Source organism: Melanostigma gelatinosum (assembly GCF_949748355.1).
Source record: "Melanostigma gelatinosum genome assembly, chromosome: 1".
In the NCBI taxonomy this organism is placed as follows: Eukaryota; Metazoa; Chordata; class Actinopteri; order Perciformes; family Zoarcidae; genus Melanostigma; species Melanostigma gelatinosum.
Genome location: NC_136634.1, coordinates 10,824,547 through 10,847,698, shown reverse-complemented (window position 1 = coordinate 10,847,698; position 23,152 = coordinate 10,824,547). Strand labels below are relative to the sequence as shown.

Here is a 23,152-nt window from a genome sequence, read left to right as displayed (position 1 = left end):
CAGCAGACGATAACTGGTTAAATGACTGTATTAGGGTACCAGGACTAATCAAAACTGAATATGGTTATGTTGTTTTAAACAACAATCACTGAGGATGATTATTTGATCCCTGAAAAGTACAATTGGCGTTAGCATAGCTTAGCAGCATCTTTAAAGGGGTACTCCACTTTTAACATTGCACTGCTATAATGTTGATGGACTTGTGAGAGACTTTGTCTAAATTGATGCAACAAAGACTGAAATATGCAGATTTTTCTGTTGCAAATGTGGGTCAAGCGCCAAACAGACTGGATCCTACAATAGTTTCCCAGTTTGATTCAACAGTTTCTATTGTAAAACCCTTCTGGCTGGTCTTTTAAACTCCATGCCCCAACTTTGTAACACAGACTTTAAAGTCTTTAAAGACTTTAAAGTCCCAAAGCTGAAGCTGAGTTCACATCACCAGGGTTAACTTCTCAGACTTGACAAAGCTTCTCCAGAGCCTCAGGAGACATTATACAACTGCAAAGTACTTCCAACGAACTGCTCTTCATGTGTAAAATCAGTGCCGTGGCCCTTTAAGAGACTATTTGTCTCTAAAATAGGACACTTTCTATGGTTATTTGAAAAAGGTAATTCATCTTTTTGAATGAGTCAAACAAAACAGAATGAGGGGAATATTTCCACCAAAATCCTTCTGAGGTTACAGCGTTGAGATTCTTGGGAGTGAACTGACAAGTAGGGCAGCACTCCAGACTTGGAGCTCTAACTCTGCTTTATTCCTCCAGAGATGCCTCGATATTGGCATTAGGGTCGATGCCACGCAGCGAAGGAGGCTTTCCAAAAGCAGCAGAAAGTCAGCAAGTGCATTCATGTGAGAGTGTCCTCCAACCCTGCCATGGGTAAATCTGGTGATGGCTTCCTGTATGCGAGCAAATATCAAGACAAATGGTATCAAACACTCAGTGACTCAAATGACTCGGAGGAAATTCAAAGAAATGGCAAATTATTTATTTACCTTTGTAGATATGTATGGATTCATTTAATTGCAGCTTAATTAAATCTTTAAATGCAGAGAAAAGCAGCTTGTGAGAATAACAGAGTGAGAAGGGATTCATTGTAACACTTTAAAAGCTGTGACCAAAGGCTTCCAGTCACATTATCATCATTGGATATACACAAGCAGTCATGGTTAAGTAAATATAGAGTGTCTTTAGGGTTGTTTTTAAACTTTCTAGCTGGCAGCATGGCTCTAGTGATGTCAGTCAGTTGCTCCACCACTATTGAATATATCCTCATAGAATTTTGTACATTCATGGTTCCCAGAGGATGTATCCAGTATACTTTGATGATCCTCTGAATTTCTCTGCAGCCACGAGGTTTATTTTATTTTATTTTATTGGTTTATTTGAACGGGACAGTGCACATTAATAAAAACATTTCTGCAAATGTGCCAGAGTTAGCCAAAAGGCTATTTTTCATCTATAGTCCCAACAATGTAGTTCACATTGGTGGTGTTGATTGAAATGTCTCCAACAACAATTGGATGGATTGCCATGAAATTTGATGCAGACAATACTTTCCCCCTAATTATTAATTTGTAAAAACGTTGGCGTTCCCCTAACTTTACCTCCTCCTAACTCTCTTTGTTTTATGAATGGATGATGGCAAGACGAACGACATTCCCATCAGCCTCAGCTGTACTTGTGTTCAGTGCAAGTGGCAGCATGCTTAAATGCTCACCTAAGCTGAGAAACAAGGTGCAATTGTTTAAATGTTAGCATTGAACTCAAAGCAACACTGTGCCAAAGTACAGCCTCAAGGAGCCTCGAGCATGGCTGTATACTGTAAGGTCTCGTTAAACTATTAGGCACCCACAGATTGTAATAAGTGAGGAGCGAAACGGTGACCTGTACAGTAAATATAAGTTCAGGCATCAAATCAGTCCCTGTCTCTGTCAGAACTCTCAAATGCAAATGTAGAAAGGAAGAAAATATTTTTCGATAAAAGAGTATGAGGTAAAGTTAGCCTTTGCTTTTTTCAAGAATCCACAGTCTGTATTGTAGCAGCTGGCTGAGTTGGTGGAGTGAGAGTGAGGAGACCGTTGGTTCGTGGGCAGTAGCCTGTAATGTGTGGGATGAATTGCATACTTCTGACTGAGAGATAGTCTCGTGACTGGGCTGAGACAACAATGTGGGTTATACTCAGGACCTCTCCAGCGGTTTCCCCCGCGCTTCAGGTCACATCTGTGGACTGCGGCTGCTAATAATATGGAATGACTTGTTAGGTTTTGAAGATGACTTACATCTCCACGTGATGTCTAATGTTCGTCACACAATGGCACATGAGGGGTCCTTTTCTTCCCAGCAATGTATCCCCGAGCTCTTGAATCCTGCGTCCTCCATAACAAGTGCTGAATGCGACAGAGTGCATTGTCTTCTTTCTTGGATCCCCTTTTCTCAGAATTCCCTTTGACTTATGAGGGACCTCCCTTTGCTTTTCAAAGCAACAAAGGGCTCTATGAGGCATACAGCAGTCGTTTGGCAGGCCTCTCATCCTCTCAACACAGCCTCCATGTTTTGTTAAATTCACTCAACTCATTTAAAACTAAAACACCAGGATATAGTAATTCTGAATTGCCTATTATTTCCCTTTCAGATGCATCTGTCTCCTTCCTCACATAATAAGAACCCATTGGAGGCCTCAACGCAACACAATAGTTCATAAATATTGATTTTTATGATAAGCAGTTGTCCCATTAAGACAGTGAAAATAAAAAGTGGGTGTATGAATTGAATATTTAGATCCTCTTTGCACAATTCTGGTTTACTAGACTGCAAGGCTCTACCTGACAGCATTTACAGGGCTGTTGTGTTTTAAGCAGGTTGATGCCTTTGATGCCTCCGCTGCGGAGAGTGGTAATGCCAACCCCCCCCCCCCCCACACACACACACACACACACACACACACTCCCATTGCTAAGCCTTGTTCTCAGCCAGTGCCAGCCTCCAATATCTGAGCTCATCCCACCCGCTCTGCAGGATCTAGCGCCAGCCCCGCCATGCACTGCACTCGCGAGTGGGTGGCATCACATGGCCTGTCAGCCTGCCTTCTGGGGCTTGGCATGGAGGAAGAGGGACGTACACACACACACACACACACACAGGCCTCTGTGCGATTAAGACCACTACTGCTACTGCTGCCACTGCTGACCACATCTCTCCCTCCTTTTCTGTGGATTCATTCTACTGAGTCTCAAAGTCAGCGATGCCCACACACCTCCGTGGAGCATAGACCCTTTCCAGGCCACAAAGTCTCCCACGCTCTAGACTTTGAGTGTGTCTAGCTTGGGTGCACCAATCAGCAGCGGGTAACACCAAACACCCACCCCCTCATCCTCATCTTCCATCTCTCACACGATGTACTGTGCCTTTCCTTAGACAATGCATTTGAAATAACTTGAGGGTTGAGGTTCTCGCCACCCTGTAAATCACTGAGTTAATTCTGCGTGCAGAACTTCACCTGGAGACCGGGTGCTCGGGAGTCGATAATCCAAAGAAAAGGTGTGATTGAAGAGATAAATCAGTCAAACTGAAACTACCTCGGCCCCACATCCTGTCTGCAGGGTGATACCAGCCGAGATGAGCTGTCACTGCTTATATAACTCTGTGTACTTTGCCCCGCTTCTGCAGCAATATAACTCACTACAAAGGAGAGAATGTGTCATCCTGAGAGTAAACACGTGATTCAAAGACGTGCAACCCAGAGAGTGCCTCAACCGCACAACCACCAAAACATGAGATCTTTCTCGTAATACAACAAGATGCGTGTGAATGAGCTCAGTCGGTGGTTTGCTGAGGGTCCAGAGGCTCCACTTTCACACAGAGGAAAGATACAAGACGTGTATATTTTGAAGCCCTATTTTCCTTGACAACAGCTCCCTGCCAACATTCAATGCTTAAAACAATCAAAAAAGAATGAGTTAAATATAAACACACGAAAACGGCCCTCATGTTGCCACACAAATATGAAAGACAAGCTCTGGGAACATGCCGGCTGTGATGGCACACCAAGTTGTGTGGTGGTGCCAGGGGTGGCAGCTTGTGTGTTCGTGTAGCGTGGTGTGCTGGTAGCTCCAACCTGCGTGTTGGTGGGGGTTTTGCAGAGCAGCACATGCAGATGGAGTGAGAAACTGCTTTTCGTGTGTCAGACGGGTTTAAACGTGTACTTTGCTCAGTGGGAAGCTACAGTTGACAGTGAATCATCCATTTCTCTGTATTTGCAAGTGCACTTGGTAAGTACAGGAAACCTCGCACGATATATCAGTCTATCGGGCCTGAAATACAATAGGGAAGCATATGGTGCCCCCAGCATTTGGTGCCCCGCCCATTGTTGATACCCCAGCAGTTACTGTAAATATTTGCATGGGTGAGATGAGGGAACAAGGTGTACTTCCTGTTGCAAGAAAAATACTGAAGCACATGGCACACTTGTGAGGAAACTCTGTCTAACTGAGTAATATCACTCCACCCATTTACACAGTTCTCTGCTGTAACTCTGCTCTAATGTTTAAAATACTTTCGATCAATACAAGAAATTCCTTGGGTGGAGTCTGATACAAATCTGACTTACCGGTAAATAAAAACACACTCTTTCTGTTAAAATTAAAATGTTAAATTTGTAAACAACGATACACACTCTTCACTTCACGCTTCACTTGGTATGACCGTTAGCTTATGGTGGCTAATGTTAGCTTATGCAACAGACAACTGTGTCACTTCCCTGACTTAAAGGAACAGTTTAACATTTTTGGATTCACTTTCTTGCTGAGAATTAGATGGGAACATGGATACATCACTCTCATATCTAAACAGTAAATATAACGTTAAGGCTACAGCTGATTAACTTACATTAAGACTGGAAACAGGGGGAATCAGCTAGCATGTCCAAAGCTAACAAAATCTGCCCACCAGTACCTCTGAAGTCATATTTTGAAACAGAAAAGGAAATGAGTACAAAACAACATTTTAGCTGCTTATTTTATGAATTTATTTCCAAATGTAAACTTCACTATATCATGCATACAAGTTATGACAACATACATTATTCAACAATCTGTTATTTTTCATATTTGCATAGGACATGGTCACAATATATTGTCTAACATGTAGAAAATAATGCCATAAAAAGGTACAGCAGAGCAGCTAAGACCAGCACATTAAATGTGTGTAGAATCCGAGGAACTGTACAACTGTAATACTTGTATGTAGTGATTTTGGTTTGCTGAGAGAGAGAAAAAACAAAATGACACCTGAAGGTTAGAGTGAGGTCATAAGAAAATGTACTGGCCGTAGCTGAGTCGAGAGTTATTTACAGATTAGATTATACTGGTGCTGAAAGGGGAAGCAGCACCATGGAGTCACTACAACAGGCAACTGATGGTGATGGGCATAGGACAAACACACAGAGGTATCGAGAGAGAGACGTTACACTGAGGAGGTACACTGAGGACAAACAGGTACAGGAACCAGAACCAACAGGCTGGTGGGTGGCTCTCTCTCTTTGTAATTAAAGGGAGGTCATTCACAGCACGCTGTGCTGCATCACCTGGAACAGACGAATCCTTTAAGGGCAAACATATTCAAAGCTTGAACAAAAGACTTTTTTTGTCAGCATGCATTTCTACAGTAAAGAGCAAATGCCGCACAGACAGATGTGGTCTACTCCTCTGCATGGTCCTTCTCACTCAGTCTCTTTTGTTTCTCGTCTTTTTACTGAGTCAGAATTAGTTTGCTCGTAAGATTTAAAAGGTTTTTGTTCATTCAAGTGATTTTCAAAAAAAGAAAGAAAAAAAGAAAACAAAGCTTGCTTATTTGAGATGTAGAAAAGGGTCCGTATCAAGCACAACATCCATTAATCAACACCTACGGCATATAAAGTTCAACCCAAATGTCCAAACTGGGTTGGGTTCAAAGTTACTGCCACATTCATCTTTCGCTTCATAGCCTTTGGTAACAACTTGTAACTGTGGAGCCTTTGATGAGCTGCGAGAACTCAAAGCTCCTTCTCACTCTGAAGAACCTCTCTCTCCTATCGTGCCTCTTAAAACACGATATCCCGAGCTTCAGGGCTTTGTCACGAGGGAGGACATGCATCAGTATGTCCTTGTCTTTTAAATATTACATATCAGAATACTTAACTAAAATATTGCATGTGTGTTGTTCATTCAAATTGGCTAAGCCTATAGAGCCGGCAGAGTAGAAAGGAGAGACTAAACCACTGGGAAATGTTGACAATGACAAACGTACCTTGTGCACAACTCACAACGTGTAAAGCCTCACAGTCAAGACAGACTTCGATTCATAACCTACAAAAACGCATCGGGTCCATGGAAGCAGCACATTTATAGCAAATGCAATTTTCAATCCTTTGGAATGGTTGGGCGTTCGTCATCATTAAGATTGTTTATGTCAAAACAGATACCTGCAATAAGCCATTATACATTGCTAGAATATTGTACAGCCAAAAAAAGAAAGTACAAATTAAATAACAAGAACCGAATGAAGACAAAGTTACACAATCAAAATGTTTACATGAAGCAGAAAGGAAGTATTTAACTTAGAGCACTTGCATATCAAATATGCAGAGTTGCTTCTTTAAATCCTGTACATCACGTAAAAACATGTCACACTTTATAAAACTGTACAAGTTTGTTAAATGTCTGATAGTAGCTAGATTTTTTTACCCTCAACTTGTGTATCTTCATGAAGTTACCGCGATAGTTTTGGCACACAATTGCATCGATCATGCTTGTACACTGAGACCATCATGGAGACGAGACAATCTGATCGGTGATATATTCATGTGATTAATGGGATTTTTAAAAATAAGATTCATGTTAGTTCTTTACATACTAGGCAGCAACCAATTCACTTTAATATAATTTTACAATTAGCAGAAAAAAATATTAACTGGTACACCGTCAGCATCTTGTGCAAACCTTGTATTTCCATCTTGTTCTTGTTTGAAGTCATTTCTTTTCTTTGACAGATGTCCAAAGCTGTAATGTGGGATTACAATCATAATGTAGGAGATTAAAAAATGCTGAAGTGAAGTTTCAAAGTCAATTACAGCTGACATCATCCCTCATGTAGAACATGTTTAAACTAAGATAAATACATGGAGCTCAGTAGAGGAGGGGTGTTTTAAATATCTGTGTAACATAAAATAATAAAAATAAGGTTTTATTATTTCCTGGAAATATTACGTTTAGAATCTACAAGGATGTGCAAGACCCCGACAACATGGGATGATAATATAAAATTTAGCCCAGTGTTTTTTTGTTTGTTGTTTTTTTAGTTTTACAGAAAAAAAGTCTCTTTCTTCATTCCAGTAGGGACAAATAAAACCACCAATTATTTGTGCTACTCACCAAGCAAACGTAAGCTACATGATGGATGTCTTGAAAAGATATGAAGGTACAACAAAAGTCAAATATTTCAAGAGGTATGATTTTTGAAAAATATATACAAGCATTTTATATGAGACAAATAAAACGATAATACAAAATCATGACCACACTGCTAACTCACAATGCTGTGGTCTCTATTCGTATGGAAAACTTTAAAAATAATCAAAATAATAAAGAAAATGAGTCACTGTCTGAAATTGTCGAACATAGAAGTCAGGAAAGTTCGACACCCCAAAACAATTCGTTTTCTGACTTGGAGGAATTTTTGGAGAACAGGCTAAATGGAATAACCTGCATCCTGACATCAACAGAGTATTAAGTGTTTCTGATAAAAGGGATAACTGTATCATTTTTAACAAAATACGGTGCCTTTAAACAGCCCGACAAAAACAGTCAACCTTACGCTGTGATATATACGAAAGAGATGCTGAAATGACCTGAAGACAATGGAAAATCTAGAAAACAAACCCTAAATAAATCAGACTACACGCCGTTCTCCAGAGAGGTTAATAATTATTTGACAACAAAAGCAAGTACAGTAAAAATGGACATGTACAAAACTGTGTTCAATGGCCTTTTGTGTTGAATTATTCAAGTAGATTCGGTACAGTGAGAATAAAAGTTATGAGACACTCATGCCTGTGGAGGCCTATATGTGACTGGTGCAGTCTGGATGGATGGATAGACTGGGATGTGTACACTGTCACAGTCGGTTTATTTTCAGGTGGAAGGAGCTTCCTGCCTACTGTAAGTCCACTGACACTAAAGGGTCAAAGGTGTTTAAAGGGGCATTTCACTGAAAAAGCGCCAGAGTGCCCAGTGCTTACTAAGGCACATAGCAGGACAGTAGGATGTTATGTAGACATAATAGGCAGGAGCTGGGCCCCGCGAGGAGGCGTTCCTGTGTTTCCAGTGTGGGCGGACACTGACCAGCAGTGAGCACCAAGCACCCAGGAACACTGGGGGGAGTGCGCTGGCAGACTTTTCTGTGCAGCAACTGATGTTACAACAAAATCCACAAACTGTCCCATGTATCTGCTTTGCGGATGTCGACCCTGAGGTAAATGTACAAATGATGGATTAAGAAAGGGATTCATGAAACCTGCTTGAGGGTGAGCTACTCAGATTTTCTTTTTTTTTTTGCAAGAGAAAGTTACACCACAAACCAAGTCAAAAATTGACTCCAACAACAACAAAAAATAAAAGTCATCAATAGATGCCACACAAAGCTGCTCAACAGCCATTTGAAGAGATTGTTTTTTGAAAATCAAAGTTGTTGTTTTTCCAGAAATGGTAAATGTAAAACCCTCTCAGTGCTTCTTTCACAAAGAGCTGCTGATCAGTGGCATTCAAAGTGTCATTTTACAGCCGGGAAGCTATTTTAACATTAAAGAGGGTCGTTGTTTTGTTTTGTTTTTTTAAAACATGTGGTGTTTTTCGGAAACTACTGCATTTGATCCAAATAAGGGATGTTTTCTTTCTGGAGGATGTGACAGAGCTGATTCTTCACAACTTTATAGAGCGATGGCTGCTGTGGAGAACGAGGGACAAGGCCGGCCATTCATGAACTTACACCTGCCAGATCGCCTCAAAAACCCCTCTACGCTTCCAAGGCGCAGTTGTTAACATGCATATAGTGTGAAGCGCTGGACTGCAGGGCGAGAGTCGGCGCTGGTAGAATGAAGCTAGCACATGCATCAACCGTCTGGAGGGCTCTGACAGGACCAAATACATGGATGCAACCATTTCCGGCCATAGTGCTGAAGCATTAAAAGAAAATGTAGGCATAACGCAGACTGGCTGGGCTGCAGCAGTTTTGATAGTGGTTCCCGCGTCCATGGAAGGTTTACTGTGCCTTTTGCCTGACTTATTGAGGCATGTCTGTCTAGAAACACAAGTCAGCTTTCTCACGGGACATGTGAGCTTCGCAGGGAGGATGACGTGAGGCCGGCGAGCACTGCACTTTGCTGATGTGTTCGTTTTGGTTCAAATGTTTTTACAACAGTTTAAAAAAGCCCCCTTGTTGCGAGAGAGAAGTTTGAAAGCAGCTGTTTTAGAGCTCCGGTTTATCACTATGAATTTGGAGCGACATTTCCCTTGGCGTTGTGAGATTTGACTCTCCAGCAGTAGTAGAGTATTTCTCCCTGTGCTTAGGGTGGAGTTTGGTACGTCCCACCGACACTGCTCGCGTTGTCTAGGTAGTACTGTTGTTCGTACACTTCTCTCTCTACTCTTATCCTACAGGATGGACGAACACGCTAATTACAGCCATTTTTCTGCTCACGGTTTCTACAGTTGGAGGGAAGAAGAAGGAAGAAGGAGGAGGAGATGGGGGTGTCTGCGAATGGGTGTCTCCTCCTCTGTGCTGCTCAGTTTATGATAAACCTCTCCTCTTTTATCAGGACCTGCCCTCTGCCTATTCCAGAGAGCTGCTTTGTGCATTCTGTGCTCCACCAATGTCGCAGCCCAGCACAGCCAAGCTCTGCCCAACACTCTGGCCTACATTTGAACCCCCTTATGCAATTTGGCAGATTTGGAGGTTCGACAGGACAGGTAGAGCCAGATGGGCGAGGGAGCACGCCCCAGGTGTTGCATGTTAGAACTCCTGCTGCGGGCTGTGAATAGCTTCTTGTGGGATGCAGCTGTTTCCTCAAGGGAGGCCACAAAAGGCAGAATCACGAGGAGGGAAGTGAGCAGGCTGTCTGGTTCTACCTGTGATACTGCCAACCACCAGCCACAGGCCTCAATGAAGGGCAGCTTACAAGACTGAATAGAAAGATTTCATTCACTCTTGTCTTTGGTACTTTTTCCTATGTGCTTCAGAGAGGGATAGACATTGTTTCAACTAAAGTCGTCTTTGTGTGAAATACTGGATGATGATATAGCACATCAAAAAAAAAAAAAAAAAACACGAACAGCTGCTTTAAAACTTAACTGTCTCTATTTAAAGGCTACAAAGTTTCTTAAACTGAGTAAAACTGTTCACCCAATATAACCCTGATCCTCCCACCATGCAGATTTACACAGTATATACTGCACACCGCTGTTTAATGGCAACTGAATGTCGACGTTGCAGTGGAGGAACAGAGGTATTTTGTTTACTGAGGTGAAGGTTTGGGGATTGTCTTGTTAACACACAGCAATTGCATTGCATATGAACCCCCCCCCCCCTCCCTCCCCCTCCCCCAGAGCACGAGGACATGAGTTCTGTGTACGATTGACCGTATGACCGAAGGGCTAGTTTTCCTGTCAAAAAAACAAAAACAAAGAGTGCAAAATTGTGTTGAGTGTAAGGCTGCCATATATGTACTGTATGTTTCTCTTCACCGTGTTCATTCTTTCAAGCTAACAAGGCCATCCCTGAGCAGGGCGTAAAAGTCAACCCCCTGTTGAATTTCAGAGTAAAGTGATGAGTATATTGTGCAGTCAATGTGAGTACTGTGAAGTACTGTGGTATTACAGAAATAGCAACTGTCTTCAATCCTGAGGTGTGTGTGTGTACCCCTTCTCCTCACCCGTTCAAAGAAAACCCCATTTTGATATGACTTGTCAGGGTGTTTCTTTTCTTCTAAACCTTGTTTAGCTGACTGAGAACATACATTGGACAACTAGCCATGATCAGAATCTAAAAAAATACAGACATATGGTACAGAATGTAAATATTGCCGGCTGGGAAAGGCATTACCTTCTTTTAGGATCACACAAGTAATTGCACTACAATAAGCAGTTATGTACAGTATGGTACACCACAGCAAGCGCAGGAATAGCAAAGGAGGGTTGCTGACAACTGTGCAACACAAGTGTTAGGACAAAAACACAGGCCTCGCAGGTCAGAGGCAGAAAGTGCGACTGGGTTTAAGTTTAAGGCGAGTTGGCTGGGCTGAGGGCGGGGCTGAGGGCGGGGCTGAGGGTGGGGCTGGAGGCATCCGAGCGGCTGTAGTCGCTGAGGGAGCTGGGACGTGTGGTGCTGCCGCCATGGGGCCTCTTCAGCATGCCGGGCTGGAAATCTGAGTGGCGTCGTGCGTGCTTCATGAGGTGGTCGCTGCGCATGAAGCGCTTGTCGCAAAGCGGGCACCCAAACTTCTTCTCCCCCGTGTGGGTGCGGTAGTGGCGTGCCAGCTCATCTGACCGGGCGAACTTCTTACTGCAGTCGGGCCAAGTACATGGGAATGGCCGTTCTCCTGTAACACACAGATGGAAGGAGAGACTCCCGTGTTGGATCACACAAGAAGATAGCAACATGGCATTCAGAACAACAACCCTTTATTTTAGCTCATGTAGTTTCATCATTTAGCCTGCTTATTGCTGACCATTTCCCACACATTCTGCACAATCTTACCCCGTGTTTTATATGTTTTAGCCCCTATAGAGTAGACCTTCTTCAAATACACCACACCTTTGTTACAGACCATTCCGTCAGCATTTTACAGTTATCCTTAAGTGCTTTAGGTCGTAGGTTACAATGACAGTAACTTACAGTATATACAATAAACCAAGTATAAAGTATTGATGGTGTCAGTGAGTGTAACATGAAACTCAGCGATGCACCCTGGTGCTCACAATGATCCAAAATGCTCAGCACAGTGAGAGTAGTGGCTCATTATGACGTGTGTACATGTTAACAAGTCAAGCAGCCTGCTGTACACAGCTCACAGACATTTTTCAAGCCTGCTGAACAAGACTGTGTTGTTTTCTGTGCATAGTAGACTGAGTCACCAAGGGATAGTGATCACAAGGTCATTGCTAGGTCTGGTAGGTCAGTAGAGCGAAAGGAAATCAAAACCACCCAAGAGATCTTCAAAATGTTAAAGAATGTGAGATAAAAAAAGGCTGTGGTGAGAGTAAAAATTGGAACTGTGCTGGAGGAGCTGACACAGTTTAATTATCTAAGCTCCAGATGCTAATCACACTCACAATGGTTACCCAGCCCATTTTCTAACATGCAACTATCTGTGACTCTGCACATGGGAAATTACACCCTTCCCCCCTCAATCAGGCAATAAAAGTGGGCTTTGACACAAAGCTACTTAAAGCCAGATGGTACTATATATCTTGTGGTTTCCTTCCCTTCTGATGTGGAAACAGTGTGCGTGGAGCCTGAATGCAGCGCTCTGCGTCCCCTGGCCAACATGAATAACACTGTATTCCATTTAGTTCCATTTCAGTGACTTTCTGCCTGACAATAGCAACATCCAGCGTTCTAATTTTACCGGCGTGACCTTGCAGTACTCTTGCGAAGGGCGGTGCTTCGCACTTTTTTTATGTTACGGCACTTTCCTGAGAATAAGGACAGTCAATCATCACGTGTGCAATCCCATGCTGGGGATTGGAGGCGTGAAGAGGAATCGACGGTGAGATGCATGAATGTTCATAAGAGGCACAAGTACATGAGAGCAGGCCTGCCAAACACTTCTTTTGTTCTGTGGTTTGCCTCAGGGCCACAATGGAAACAGTGCTGTTCAGCATCAAACAGACATATGCTACCTGATGCCTCAAAGTCTCAAAAACAAGAACTCGGTGCACTACTAGTCTCGGCCCCCCCCCCCCCCCCCCATACTGCATGGGTACAAAACATGCAGACAGACAGAGCAAGTTCAGACAGCCCAAGTTCAGACAGCCCAGTCTGTGTTCCTGCCTCTGACGCCTCACCTCAGCTCCAGACAAAACTCAGTCAGCCCTGCCCACTACAGTTACTGCCGGCTTAGTGTATGTAAACTCTGTACCTGACATAAATACATTTGCATAAACACACACTGCACACAGCCTTGTCTCCTTTCCCCCAAAAACATCCACACTGTTCTCACTCTGCTGCAAAGGTTAACACACAAAGAGTCAATCCATCTGCCCTGCATTAGTTACAATTCATAAAAACAAGGAGGTGCTGGTTGTTTGACCCTATTTACACATCCTGGACTAAAGCGAGAAGAAAAGGAAGCAATTTAACTTCGAAGACACTAATCTCATTGAAGAGACTCATGGTAGTCTGATTTCATACCTTATTAGCAAGAGAAGCAGCCGGTGCTGCCACCTGGCACTGCAACATGAGTTATTGGCTAAAAAGTGGCGCTAAGCTCTGCGGGCTGCTTAAGGCTCAATAACCAGTGTAACGGATCCAACTACATTAATATTTAACCAGACACCAGAGAGCTAGGCTGAGATATCCAGTCTGACTGCCCTGATACAGTAATGCAGTCATAGTGAAAGCATCAGGTATCGAACAGCAACTCACAGGCACGCATCAAATTATTTAGAGCTCATTGACTTCTTAGGAAATTCCAAATGAACAGATACGCTGCCCATTTTCACCACCCACTAAATTGCTTTTGGCATTTAGGTCAACGATATGAATATGTATCAAAATTCCTGCTGCTTCATTGTCAGCCTTGAGAGGTTCACTAGCATGAAGAAAAAACATGCAATGCCCCAATTAATTGTGCTTCTTTCATAACATGAGGATTGGGATTTCCATGAGGGAAGTAAAAAACCATTTTCTGGTAACAATGAGGTTTAGGGAAAAGACGCTTTGAACCCGAGTTGAAATGATGACAGGGGTTATTACCCTCAGTGGTAGGAGGATGTCTCTCTCTAAGATATTCTAATACACTGCAGATATTACTCAGCATCTCTGTTGAAGGAAGAATGCTGCAAACCGCCCCCCTCACCCTGCTCCTATTCCCATCATGAAGTGTTGTCACAGCAGGGCACAGTGGCGATCGTGACACCAGGCCCCACCGATTGGTCATCCCGTCTCTGGCAGCGTCCATGTCCAGGGTGTGTGTTCTTCAGAATGTGTCAGTTGCAGAGGGTGAGGGGTGGGGGGGGGTAATGAAGGAAGCTTTTCCCTAACGAACACAGTGACCCAGTCACCCGCAAAGTGAGTTACATCATGCACACAAACTGTATCTCTACTAAGCACTAGTGTCCCCCCTCCAAGGCGATGCGATTATGTCACAGGTACTCTTGTTATATAACGGTTCCCTCCGAGGCCACTGGGTCAGTAAATAAACAGCTCATCTCTGCTCCTCTCACATCCGTCTCTCATTCATATCGAAGAGTCTTTTGGCTCCTCGGTTTCTGCAGAAATGGTTCAGAGAAATGGAATCTGAGTTCGTCTCCCTGTTGTAAGGGATGCTGTCTGCAAAGGCGAGATCAAATCTCTTTTTGACGTGAGCAGCGCGGCGCAGGAACTCAACTCGGTCACCTGCTCCAACAGCAGCTACCAGCATTTCAAACGAGAGCAGATGACATTCCTGGTCCTCAGGCATGGGCCAAACTCACACCGTGTACAGCGCAAACCTTCACGTGAGCCTGCCATGAGAGAGCGAGAGTAAATAGCTCTGCAGGGTGAGAAGGGGAACAAATACAGTTCCTGTGGATACATACAAGATCACCTTGAAGTTGACTTTGCTCTGCCTGCACGGTGAGAACCCGAGCAGGAAATATCGTTTACAGAGCTCAGAACAAAAACAAGGGCCACACTAAACCCGCGTGGACTTTTGCCAGCAAACCGCTCGAGCGGTGAAAGTAAAACTGGAGTCAGACTGTAGATCACACAGCTCATTAGAGTTGGAGCTACCTCACTTCAGCGTTAGCTTAGTGGCACAGTCAGCTTGGCAGCATGAAATGAGAGGGACACCACTAACTCCAGAGGTAGGGCTCAGCACAGTCCTGTAATTTGGTTGCATGTTTACGACAGACTGACCTGTATCCAACCAGGGGCCAGCAGACAACCATCCGTGGGATTTGGGGTAACCCTAAAATGACTGCGTCGCTCATCAGCATAAACCACTGAAGCAGACAGGGTTAGCCCAACCGAACCCAACCTCTCCGTCTACACTCACCGTCACATGCCAACATGATCTGAACACTAACGTGTGTGCAGAACAATGAATATACATTATGGCTTTTGCAGCTCCTCTTTTCATTGCTCGTGCAGCGGTATACGCAGGCTTCGCTTGTGCAAATATAACAACAAAGCTTTACAAAGTTCTGTGGACTGTGGAGATTTAAAAAAAGACACTACTTGATTTGAAACACATCTGAGATCAGAACTGTTTACATGGCTGCTTGTCTAAGAAAAATTAACTCAGTGGGAAAGGAGTCAAATTGCAAAGAAAATCACGATATCAAAACATGTTTTTTTCCCGACGCTCCATTCAGAGTTTGTTGCAAACAAGAATAAGTAGTTACTGCAGGAGAAATAGAGGAGCCGTGGGTGCTTGTGATGAGGACCGTCTCAAGTTTGGAAAGAAGCTCAGAAAACAGGGAGGATTTGATCTATTATCATCTTTTGCCTTTATTGAGAGGGACCTTGCTTGCCGTTGAATAGCATGCCGCCCCTTGTGGGCCTATGGCGATCAGGTTGTGAACAATAGCAGCAGCCTAGAGCTCCCAGCAGGAAAGGCACTCCTGTAATGCATTTCAATCAGACAGGCGTACTAACCGTAACTCACTCCCCTTGTTCTGCACTGAACAGGGCTATTGACATTCAGCCGGAGACACGCAGCTGGGTCGGGTGTGAGCGTCTGATTCCTGCACACACTTAGCCATCCATCACTTCATCCCTTTAACTCTTTAAGGGAAAGGTACAGGGGTAGCCCGCCTGCATTGACCAGCTCATCACATTTGCCTCAATTAGTTAGAGTGGGCACTCTCTTTCAGCTTTGACTGCATGCTAAAACAACCTGCAGCCTTGACGAGTTACAGGTAGTCCCCTTATCATTTAAACCCCGGTTAACCAAGGACATGCAAACAGCTGCAGCCATTAATGGGTGTTTACAGTTGGTCCGCAGAAGCAGGTGGGAGTAGGGGATGCCCCATCATCCGCGACTCTCACTCACGCAGGACAATGCCAGCTCATTCCACTGATGGAGTCTGACACTATAGCTCAAACGTGATAGACACCCTTACCAACCAGCATCAAACAAAGAGCCAAAGCCCCGCCAGATCGTGAGAGGCCTCGCCACACTGCGATAGAAGGAGATACAGGCTGGAGATAGTGCCAGCTATCCAATGTTATACCTGACACAAGTAGGAGAGAGAAAATGCTTATGCCCTCCTTCCCCCAAGACTCCACAAAATACTCCTCATCTCGTGCCGAGGGCCACACCCTTGTGTCGTGGTCTGCCACAGTCTGATTAATCACGCAGAGAAAGGGGACGCACCTTACATACCGTAGGGAACATAACAGCCCAACTGGAGACAAAACACTCCCTCTTACATTAGCGCCACAGCCTTTCCTCTCTTATCCCAGATGATCGGAACACAACGCGGTGGATACGGTCAGAGTCTAGCTCTCAGATGGGACCCTGTGAGTGCCGGGCTGACAGGGGTGTTCTCTGCTGCAGAGGTCACAGCCCTTCCAACGTTAATCAGATTAGATGCAGCTGAATAAATGACCTACATCAATGGAGGGCATTGACAGTGAATATCCCGGTATCTTCCCCCACCCCCACCCTGCCGCACTGTATATTCCCCGTCTTTGTACTGCAGATCCCTGCCTCGCATGCGAGATGTGGTTTGTGAATAGGAGAGGTGAAAAAAAAAATGCACAGTGTTCCACAGGTCTGTATCCCTCTTTTCCTGCCGCTGGTAATCGACACCACACCACAAGCCGTGGCAGGGGCTCGGCCTCACAACACAAAACGCTTCAGCACCTATTTTGCTTTGCAGGCTGGAGAAGATGGGAGGGGCTGGTGGGGGAATAGACAGAGCAGCTTTTATAGAACTACTCCAGAGCTGACTAAAGAATACATGAGTCCTGTGGGCCACTGAACGCAACAAAGCCAGGGAACTGCCTGGCAGAGACCTGTCAGTATTAGGAGTATCCACCATGCATGCTTCACTGTTTAATCAGTTCAATGAGATTTACATTCCAACATTTGTGAGGAACTATCCTACTGAGCTTCATGTGTCCATATAGGATAGCTTATGGGACAGCACGTGCACCACCACAAGACTCAGAGATGTCTTTCATTGAGCAGGAACGCTGCACCAAAGGATTAGAGCAGGCAAGATGGTGGCTCCAGTTTGGTTTATTTCCATCCCGAGGACAAAGTAGATTTAACTAATGCCTTGTTTCCATTGGATACATACTGTAGTGCTACACGTTGCCTTCACGGGCCGACCAGATTTCTTCCACGAGGAGAACATCTTATCTTACGGCAGAAGAAAACGCATCACGAAATTCATAACAAGACTACGAGTCTACAGTAGCAGCTCTGTGGGGATGTACTTAGGCTCAATTGTACATTGAGCTAAATGCTAATGTCAGCACGCTAACATACTCACAATGACAATGTTAATGTCAGTGTTTAGCAGGTAAAGCTTACCACACTTATCACCTTAGTAAAACGGGTTAGCATGCTATCATTTGCTAGCTACCACTAAACAAAAAGTATGATTGAGGTTGATGGGAATGTTGTTGGTTTTGCAGGTATATGGTCATAACCCAAAGTACTGGACAAATTACAATTTTGACATCAAACAAAATTGTCAACCTCATCGTGGCATAATAGGAAAATCAGGAGATCACCGTCATCCAGGAACCTTATATGTCTGAACCCAGTTTTGGAGACGATGCACCTGTTCGGCGTTGAGACTAGACCAGTGAAAACTGACCTGCTAGTGGGTCAAGAGGAAAAGTCAGGGGATCACCAAAGGCATTGAGGTTCATCCTCTGTGGACCATGAACATCTGTACAAAAACAACATGGCAATCTATGAAATAGTTAAGGTATTTCAGTCCAGGCCACAGTGGTGGATTGACTGGTTAAGTCACCAGAATGGGGACAAATGGAAACGGTGAGCATATCCTGACAGAGGGGTCATCGATTTAATACACGTCAGGAGAAATACGGCTCAACTGGGTGGGATGGTGGAAATCCTGCGGTGTGGCAGGTAGAGAGACTGACCTCTTGTGCCTCAGTAGAGTTTACACCTAATGCTGTGCCAAGGTCAGGCTCAAGCAAGAGCAGGAAAACCCCATCTCCGCCCTGCTACCTCATCACTGCCACCAGCCGCACAGGAACACTGTGCACTCTGTGTAGCAGTGTAGCCAGATATAAAACCACTGGCGGAGATGCAGTATATATAATCAGAGACTCCTGCTTCTTTTTCCAGGTGGAATTTGGGATACTTTCACGTTTAAAAAAAAAGTGTCATTAACCAGTTATTTGGCTGAAAATAGAAAGTGTGCATGAACATAACTGGGTCTACATGGCAGTGGAACTGTGCTGCCAGGTGGTGCCACTTATTTTTTAGGACAGACAGAAGAGGGATTTACAGTATTAGAGTCACCCCCAGCGGAACACAAAAGAAGTCCAGACAAAACGCCAAACCGACTGTAAATTATGTCATTAGGCTCTTTGTCTATGTGAAATATTGACCCTTTTCATCCCGGTGACTCAAATAGTTTTCGAATAGCTCCGGGACACTGACAAGATGGCCTTTTGTGAGGTCCAGCTGTGGGAGGCACAGCAGAGGGCCCCGGCTGCTCGTTCTGAAGAAGACTTGTAATGAGCTTGTCAGGGGCTATCTCTCCTTCTGAGATGGTCGTCTGCATGACACGACCAGAGCAGGGTAATGAGGCTTCACAGAGAACACCATGTACTTCATGACCACAGGACACCTCTCGGGAAAGTGGGTCTTCGTCATTGAGTCGGTTATGCGTCTTAAGACAAAAAGTCGACTGAAAAGAATCCAGCTGGTGCTGTGAAAAGTCTTCAGAAAGAATAAGGAGCAGTTTCATGTATATGACATTCATTCGTTCAATTTAAAACTGAGCTGATCTGTGTTAAATGACGGTGTTTTTGCACACTGGAAGATAAATGTGTCGGAGAAAAGCCCCTCCCTCCCACACCAGGAGACCAGACAAAAGCTGTCTGGTAACCTTTGTGCCCTGAACTGTGGAGATCCGTCGCCATCAAACTCAATGCAGTATAATGAGCGATTTAAATTCAGCGTGTTCCCCCATGTCTGCATCCTGATGTCCCTCTTACACTGTGAACAAACTTTAATGAACCCACTTAAGGAGACTCTAAACCGGGAGCTGTTTGATAACTTAAAAAGAGATTGCTCAGGATAATCCACAGGTCTTATTCATTTTTTTATCGAATGAAAATTGTTCACAACAAGGTCTGTGAGCTGCACTGTGTATCAATTCATAAAAAACACATTGTTGTTGAGTTTGTTTTTTAAATGATGATTTGAGCACTTTTGCTCACCGTAGCTCATTATACTGGAGCGGCAAATGAAGCTGAAACTATCTTCATGTCTAAGGTGATTCAGGAGTGCTGACCCTTAGAAAGGTTTCAGTCGTTCACAAAAGAGATCATATGCAATATACTGATTCAGAATTTAAACGAACATTTTCCTTAATGGCAAGATCATAAAATAAACTAAAAAATAATTTTTGTGTGGCTTGAAATGAAATGAATGAAGTCTTTCATGAGACTAGCGAGTGAAGTTCATTTTGAGCTGTAACTGGATTGATTTTCTTATGTGCTGTAGACATTGCATAATAAATACAATATAGCTCAGGTTTCAGCTCCTCTTACACTCTGACAAATCACACACACACACACACACACACACACACACACAAAAAGCTTTGGGCATTGAAGAAGTTGGGGCTAGGGCACCTTGTGCCTGGCTCTTTGTTTAGAGTCAATAACAGTGTTTCCCCCCCCTCAATTAGAAAGCAGTGTTTGGCCGGGACTGACTGGGCTGGAATCCATTCTCTCCTGACTCTGCTAGTAGGGGCTGAAGGGAAGCTCACTGCTAGAGTCTGGCTTTTTGAAAACACTGCAAGGTTGGCTGAGGCTGCCCGGGCTACCTCAGATGACCATATTCTGGGACTATCCAATCGAATAAGCAGGAAGAGCAGGCGAAAAGAAAAGCTCAAGAGGCAAAGAGACTAGGGCTGGGCTCATACAGAGGGGGGGGGGCGAACCTGCTCTAAAAACACATGGTCGGGGCTGAGGGAAAGCACAGTGAGCACCGGAGGCTGGCTCTCACAGAGAGCTGCTGCACGTTTGGCTGAGACGAGGAAGCTGAACTGAGATGACTCACGTTCTGTCACTGTCCAATTTAAATGAGCAGAAACCTTCTCTGAAAATGACAGCACACGAACCAATCACAAAACCAGATACAGGCGTGAATCCCAAAAGACAGGAAGGACTTAAAGGGGAACGAGACATGGGCAGGGATGATAGACAGTAATAAGACTGCACTAAAACACACAGTGTAGAGACACGGGCATTGTATGCCCTCTATGTAAAAATACTGAAGTATTATGGACCCCCATTTATCTACGTACACAAATCAAATCAGTGTCTCATTCCTGTATTGGACAAATCCACGAGAAAAATCCCCATATAGCAGGCGTGTCCTATGGCGTGTACTTACAGCTTTATTGTGCAATGTTTTTTTGTATCACATATGGCATCCATATGTGATCCAAAGGATATTACATCTGGTGATATGAGGACACAAAGCCAGGCAGGGGAGGACATTCTGATACAAAGGCAGGTGAGGAGAGAGGCACAGGCAATGAGACAAGAATCTAGCCATGTAAGGATGGGTCACTGATTTTTAATATTCAGACAAATAAGGAGAATTGTGCAAAAAAAAAAAAAAGGGGGCTCGATGTCAAAAAGGTCCCAGCATATTTTTAATAATGTGGAATTCAATTTCTATATGAGTTAAATATGGGTCAAGTTGTTGACAAGAGGGTGTTTCTTGTGTGCATCAGAGAGAAGTGTTTGGTTTCTGGGCTGTCAGGCTGATGTATGCGCGTGTGTGTGTTTGTTTGTTTGTTTGTGTGCGTGTGTTTGTGTGAGAAGAATGGGGGACAGCGGCGGGAAGGAGGGAGTGTGAGCTGCAGTCTACAGAGCAGAGAGAAGGAGGCTCCTCAGTCGAGGCTCAGCTAGCTGAGTCTGTTGCTGGCCAGATCAGCTGGCAGTCTGTCTAGCGGGGGTGTGGCACATCACAACAAAGGGCTTTGGGCAGACAGGCGACTGCACAGCTCTTATCAACCCCCTCAATTTGAGTCGATCCACATCTTTCCCCCCCCCCGCTCAGTAGCCTATCCTGCGGAATGCAAAGAGCAAATACGGAGCTATAGTCCTTCAGGAAAGTCAAACGTAGCAGACTGCTGATGTGGAGCGCCTTTGGGAGCCCTTCACTCTGCAGGGTGACGGTACACTCACTGGATCTGTCTTGAAAACTTTTTTTGCATGCCCATGTTTGTGCATACTTGGCTTATTCTGTGCGCATTGTTGTTTGTCTTTCTCGTGTCGCCAAAGTTGGCTGTAGTGAATGCGCGCAGAAGAAAACGGGAAACCTGATCTGTGTAATTTAGTTCTGCGTTTGCACTGCAGCTTCGGTTTGTACATAGTGTCCAACGCAGGAAGGAGGGGGGTTGCAAGAGGAAAGCAGTGACAAAGCTCAGAGACTTGAGTGGGAGTGGCACTATTTTCGACTCCCTCCCTCTCCCGAAATGAAAGGACATTACGCAAAGTTCAAACAACTTAAAAAACAACAACAATCCAATTATTAAACTATTACGCACCAATTATGGCTTTTATTCTAGGCTACTGTGTTTGTGTCGATTATTCCAATTTAGGGTGGATCTGTGAATGTTCAGCCGATACACATAAGGACACACAGTCAGTCAGTCACCCGCCTCTGTAGCCTACAAATCGGGCTGAATGTAAGAGAAACCACGCTTCTTATCAGTATTCTCAGTAGTAATGATCCATTCTCATATAGGCAAGGGAACTACAATAAGTCATGTGCACAGCAACAAACAATTGCATCCAATGAAACTGACCTGTATGTGTCCTTAGATGAGCTTTGAGGTGGGATGATTTGCCATAAACTTTTTCACAACCTGAATAGTGGCATTTGTGCTTTTTCTGAGGTGATTCTTGCTCAATTCGACCTCGCGATCTTTTGCCTCTTTGTTTGAGGGAAGGATCGGAGATGGTGGTAGGTGTGGCAGAGTTTCCATCATCTATGAGGTTCGGCATGCTCTCATCCTTGATTTTTGCCTGCTCGGCAACATTGTTGGGAGTCTGCTGGTTAAAATCCGCCAGAATCCGCGCCACAACAAAAAGAGAGGAGTTGTCTTTCATTAAAGGTTCTTTCATGTCCTCTCCGTTCTTAGAGGAGGACGGGGTTTCTGGTTTAATCTCCCTATTCCCTTTGGGAGCGTGAACAATTGCACGACTGGACATTGAAACAAGGCACTCCGCTGCAAAGTGATCCATTTTGTCTTTGAAACAGCCCCCTCTGCTTCTTAATGACATTCAAAAAACGATGGCGTGAGAAAAAAAGCAACTTGTTCCGTGGTTCCCTTTGTGTGGTGGTGTGTAGGAGGTCGTTCTCATCAGAGAGAACTGACTTTATGATCTTACCCGGCTTTCCAATGTTGTCAACATCCTGTGAGAGAAACGCCTCGAATAAAAACGCAGCCAAGCAACCTCAGAGGAAAAACATTTTTTTTAGAAACGCGAAGTCTTTGATCAGTGCGACGGAGCTGGTGACAGGACCTCTGCAAACTTGGATGCGTGAACTCCCATCGCGGCTTCAAACACTCTCCAGCACAGTGAACGTGTCTCCCGAGCGCCTGTTCCTGCTGGTTGTATCCATGCTGGGGGCGTGTCGACCGGTAGCGCGCGGCAGCATCGTCAGCCCAGCC

At 44.4% G+C, this 23,152-nt stretch overlaps 1 protein-coding gene across 1 annotated transcript; it reads right to left on the bottom strand.

Moving 5' to 3' along the window:
* Positions 1-10,750: 10,750 nt before the first annotated feature.
* klf13 (Kruppel like factor 13) lies at positions 10,751-22,760 on the bottom strand (the record flags this gene model as incomplete). The annotated part of the gene is made up of 2 exons (XM_079269889.1): positions 10,751-11,631; positions 22,283-22,760. The coding sequence occupies 2 exons, from the start codon at positions 22,758-22,760 to the stop codon at positions 11,312-11,314; spliced, it is 798 nt and encodes a 265-aa protein (XP_079126015.1). The 3' UTR covers positions 10,751-11,311.
* Positions 22,761-23,152: the final 392 nt, after the last annotated feature.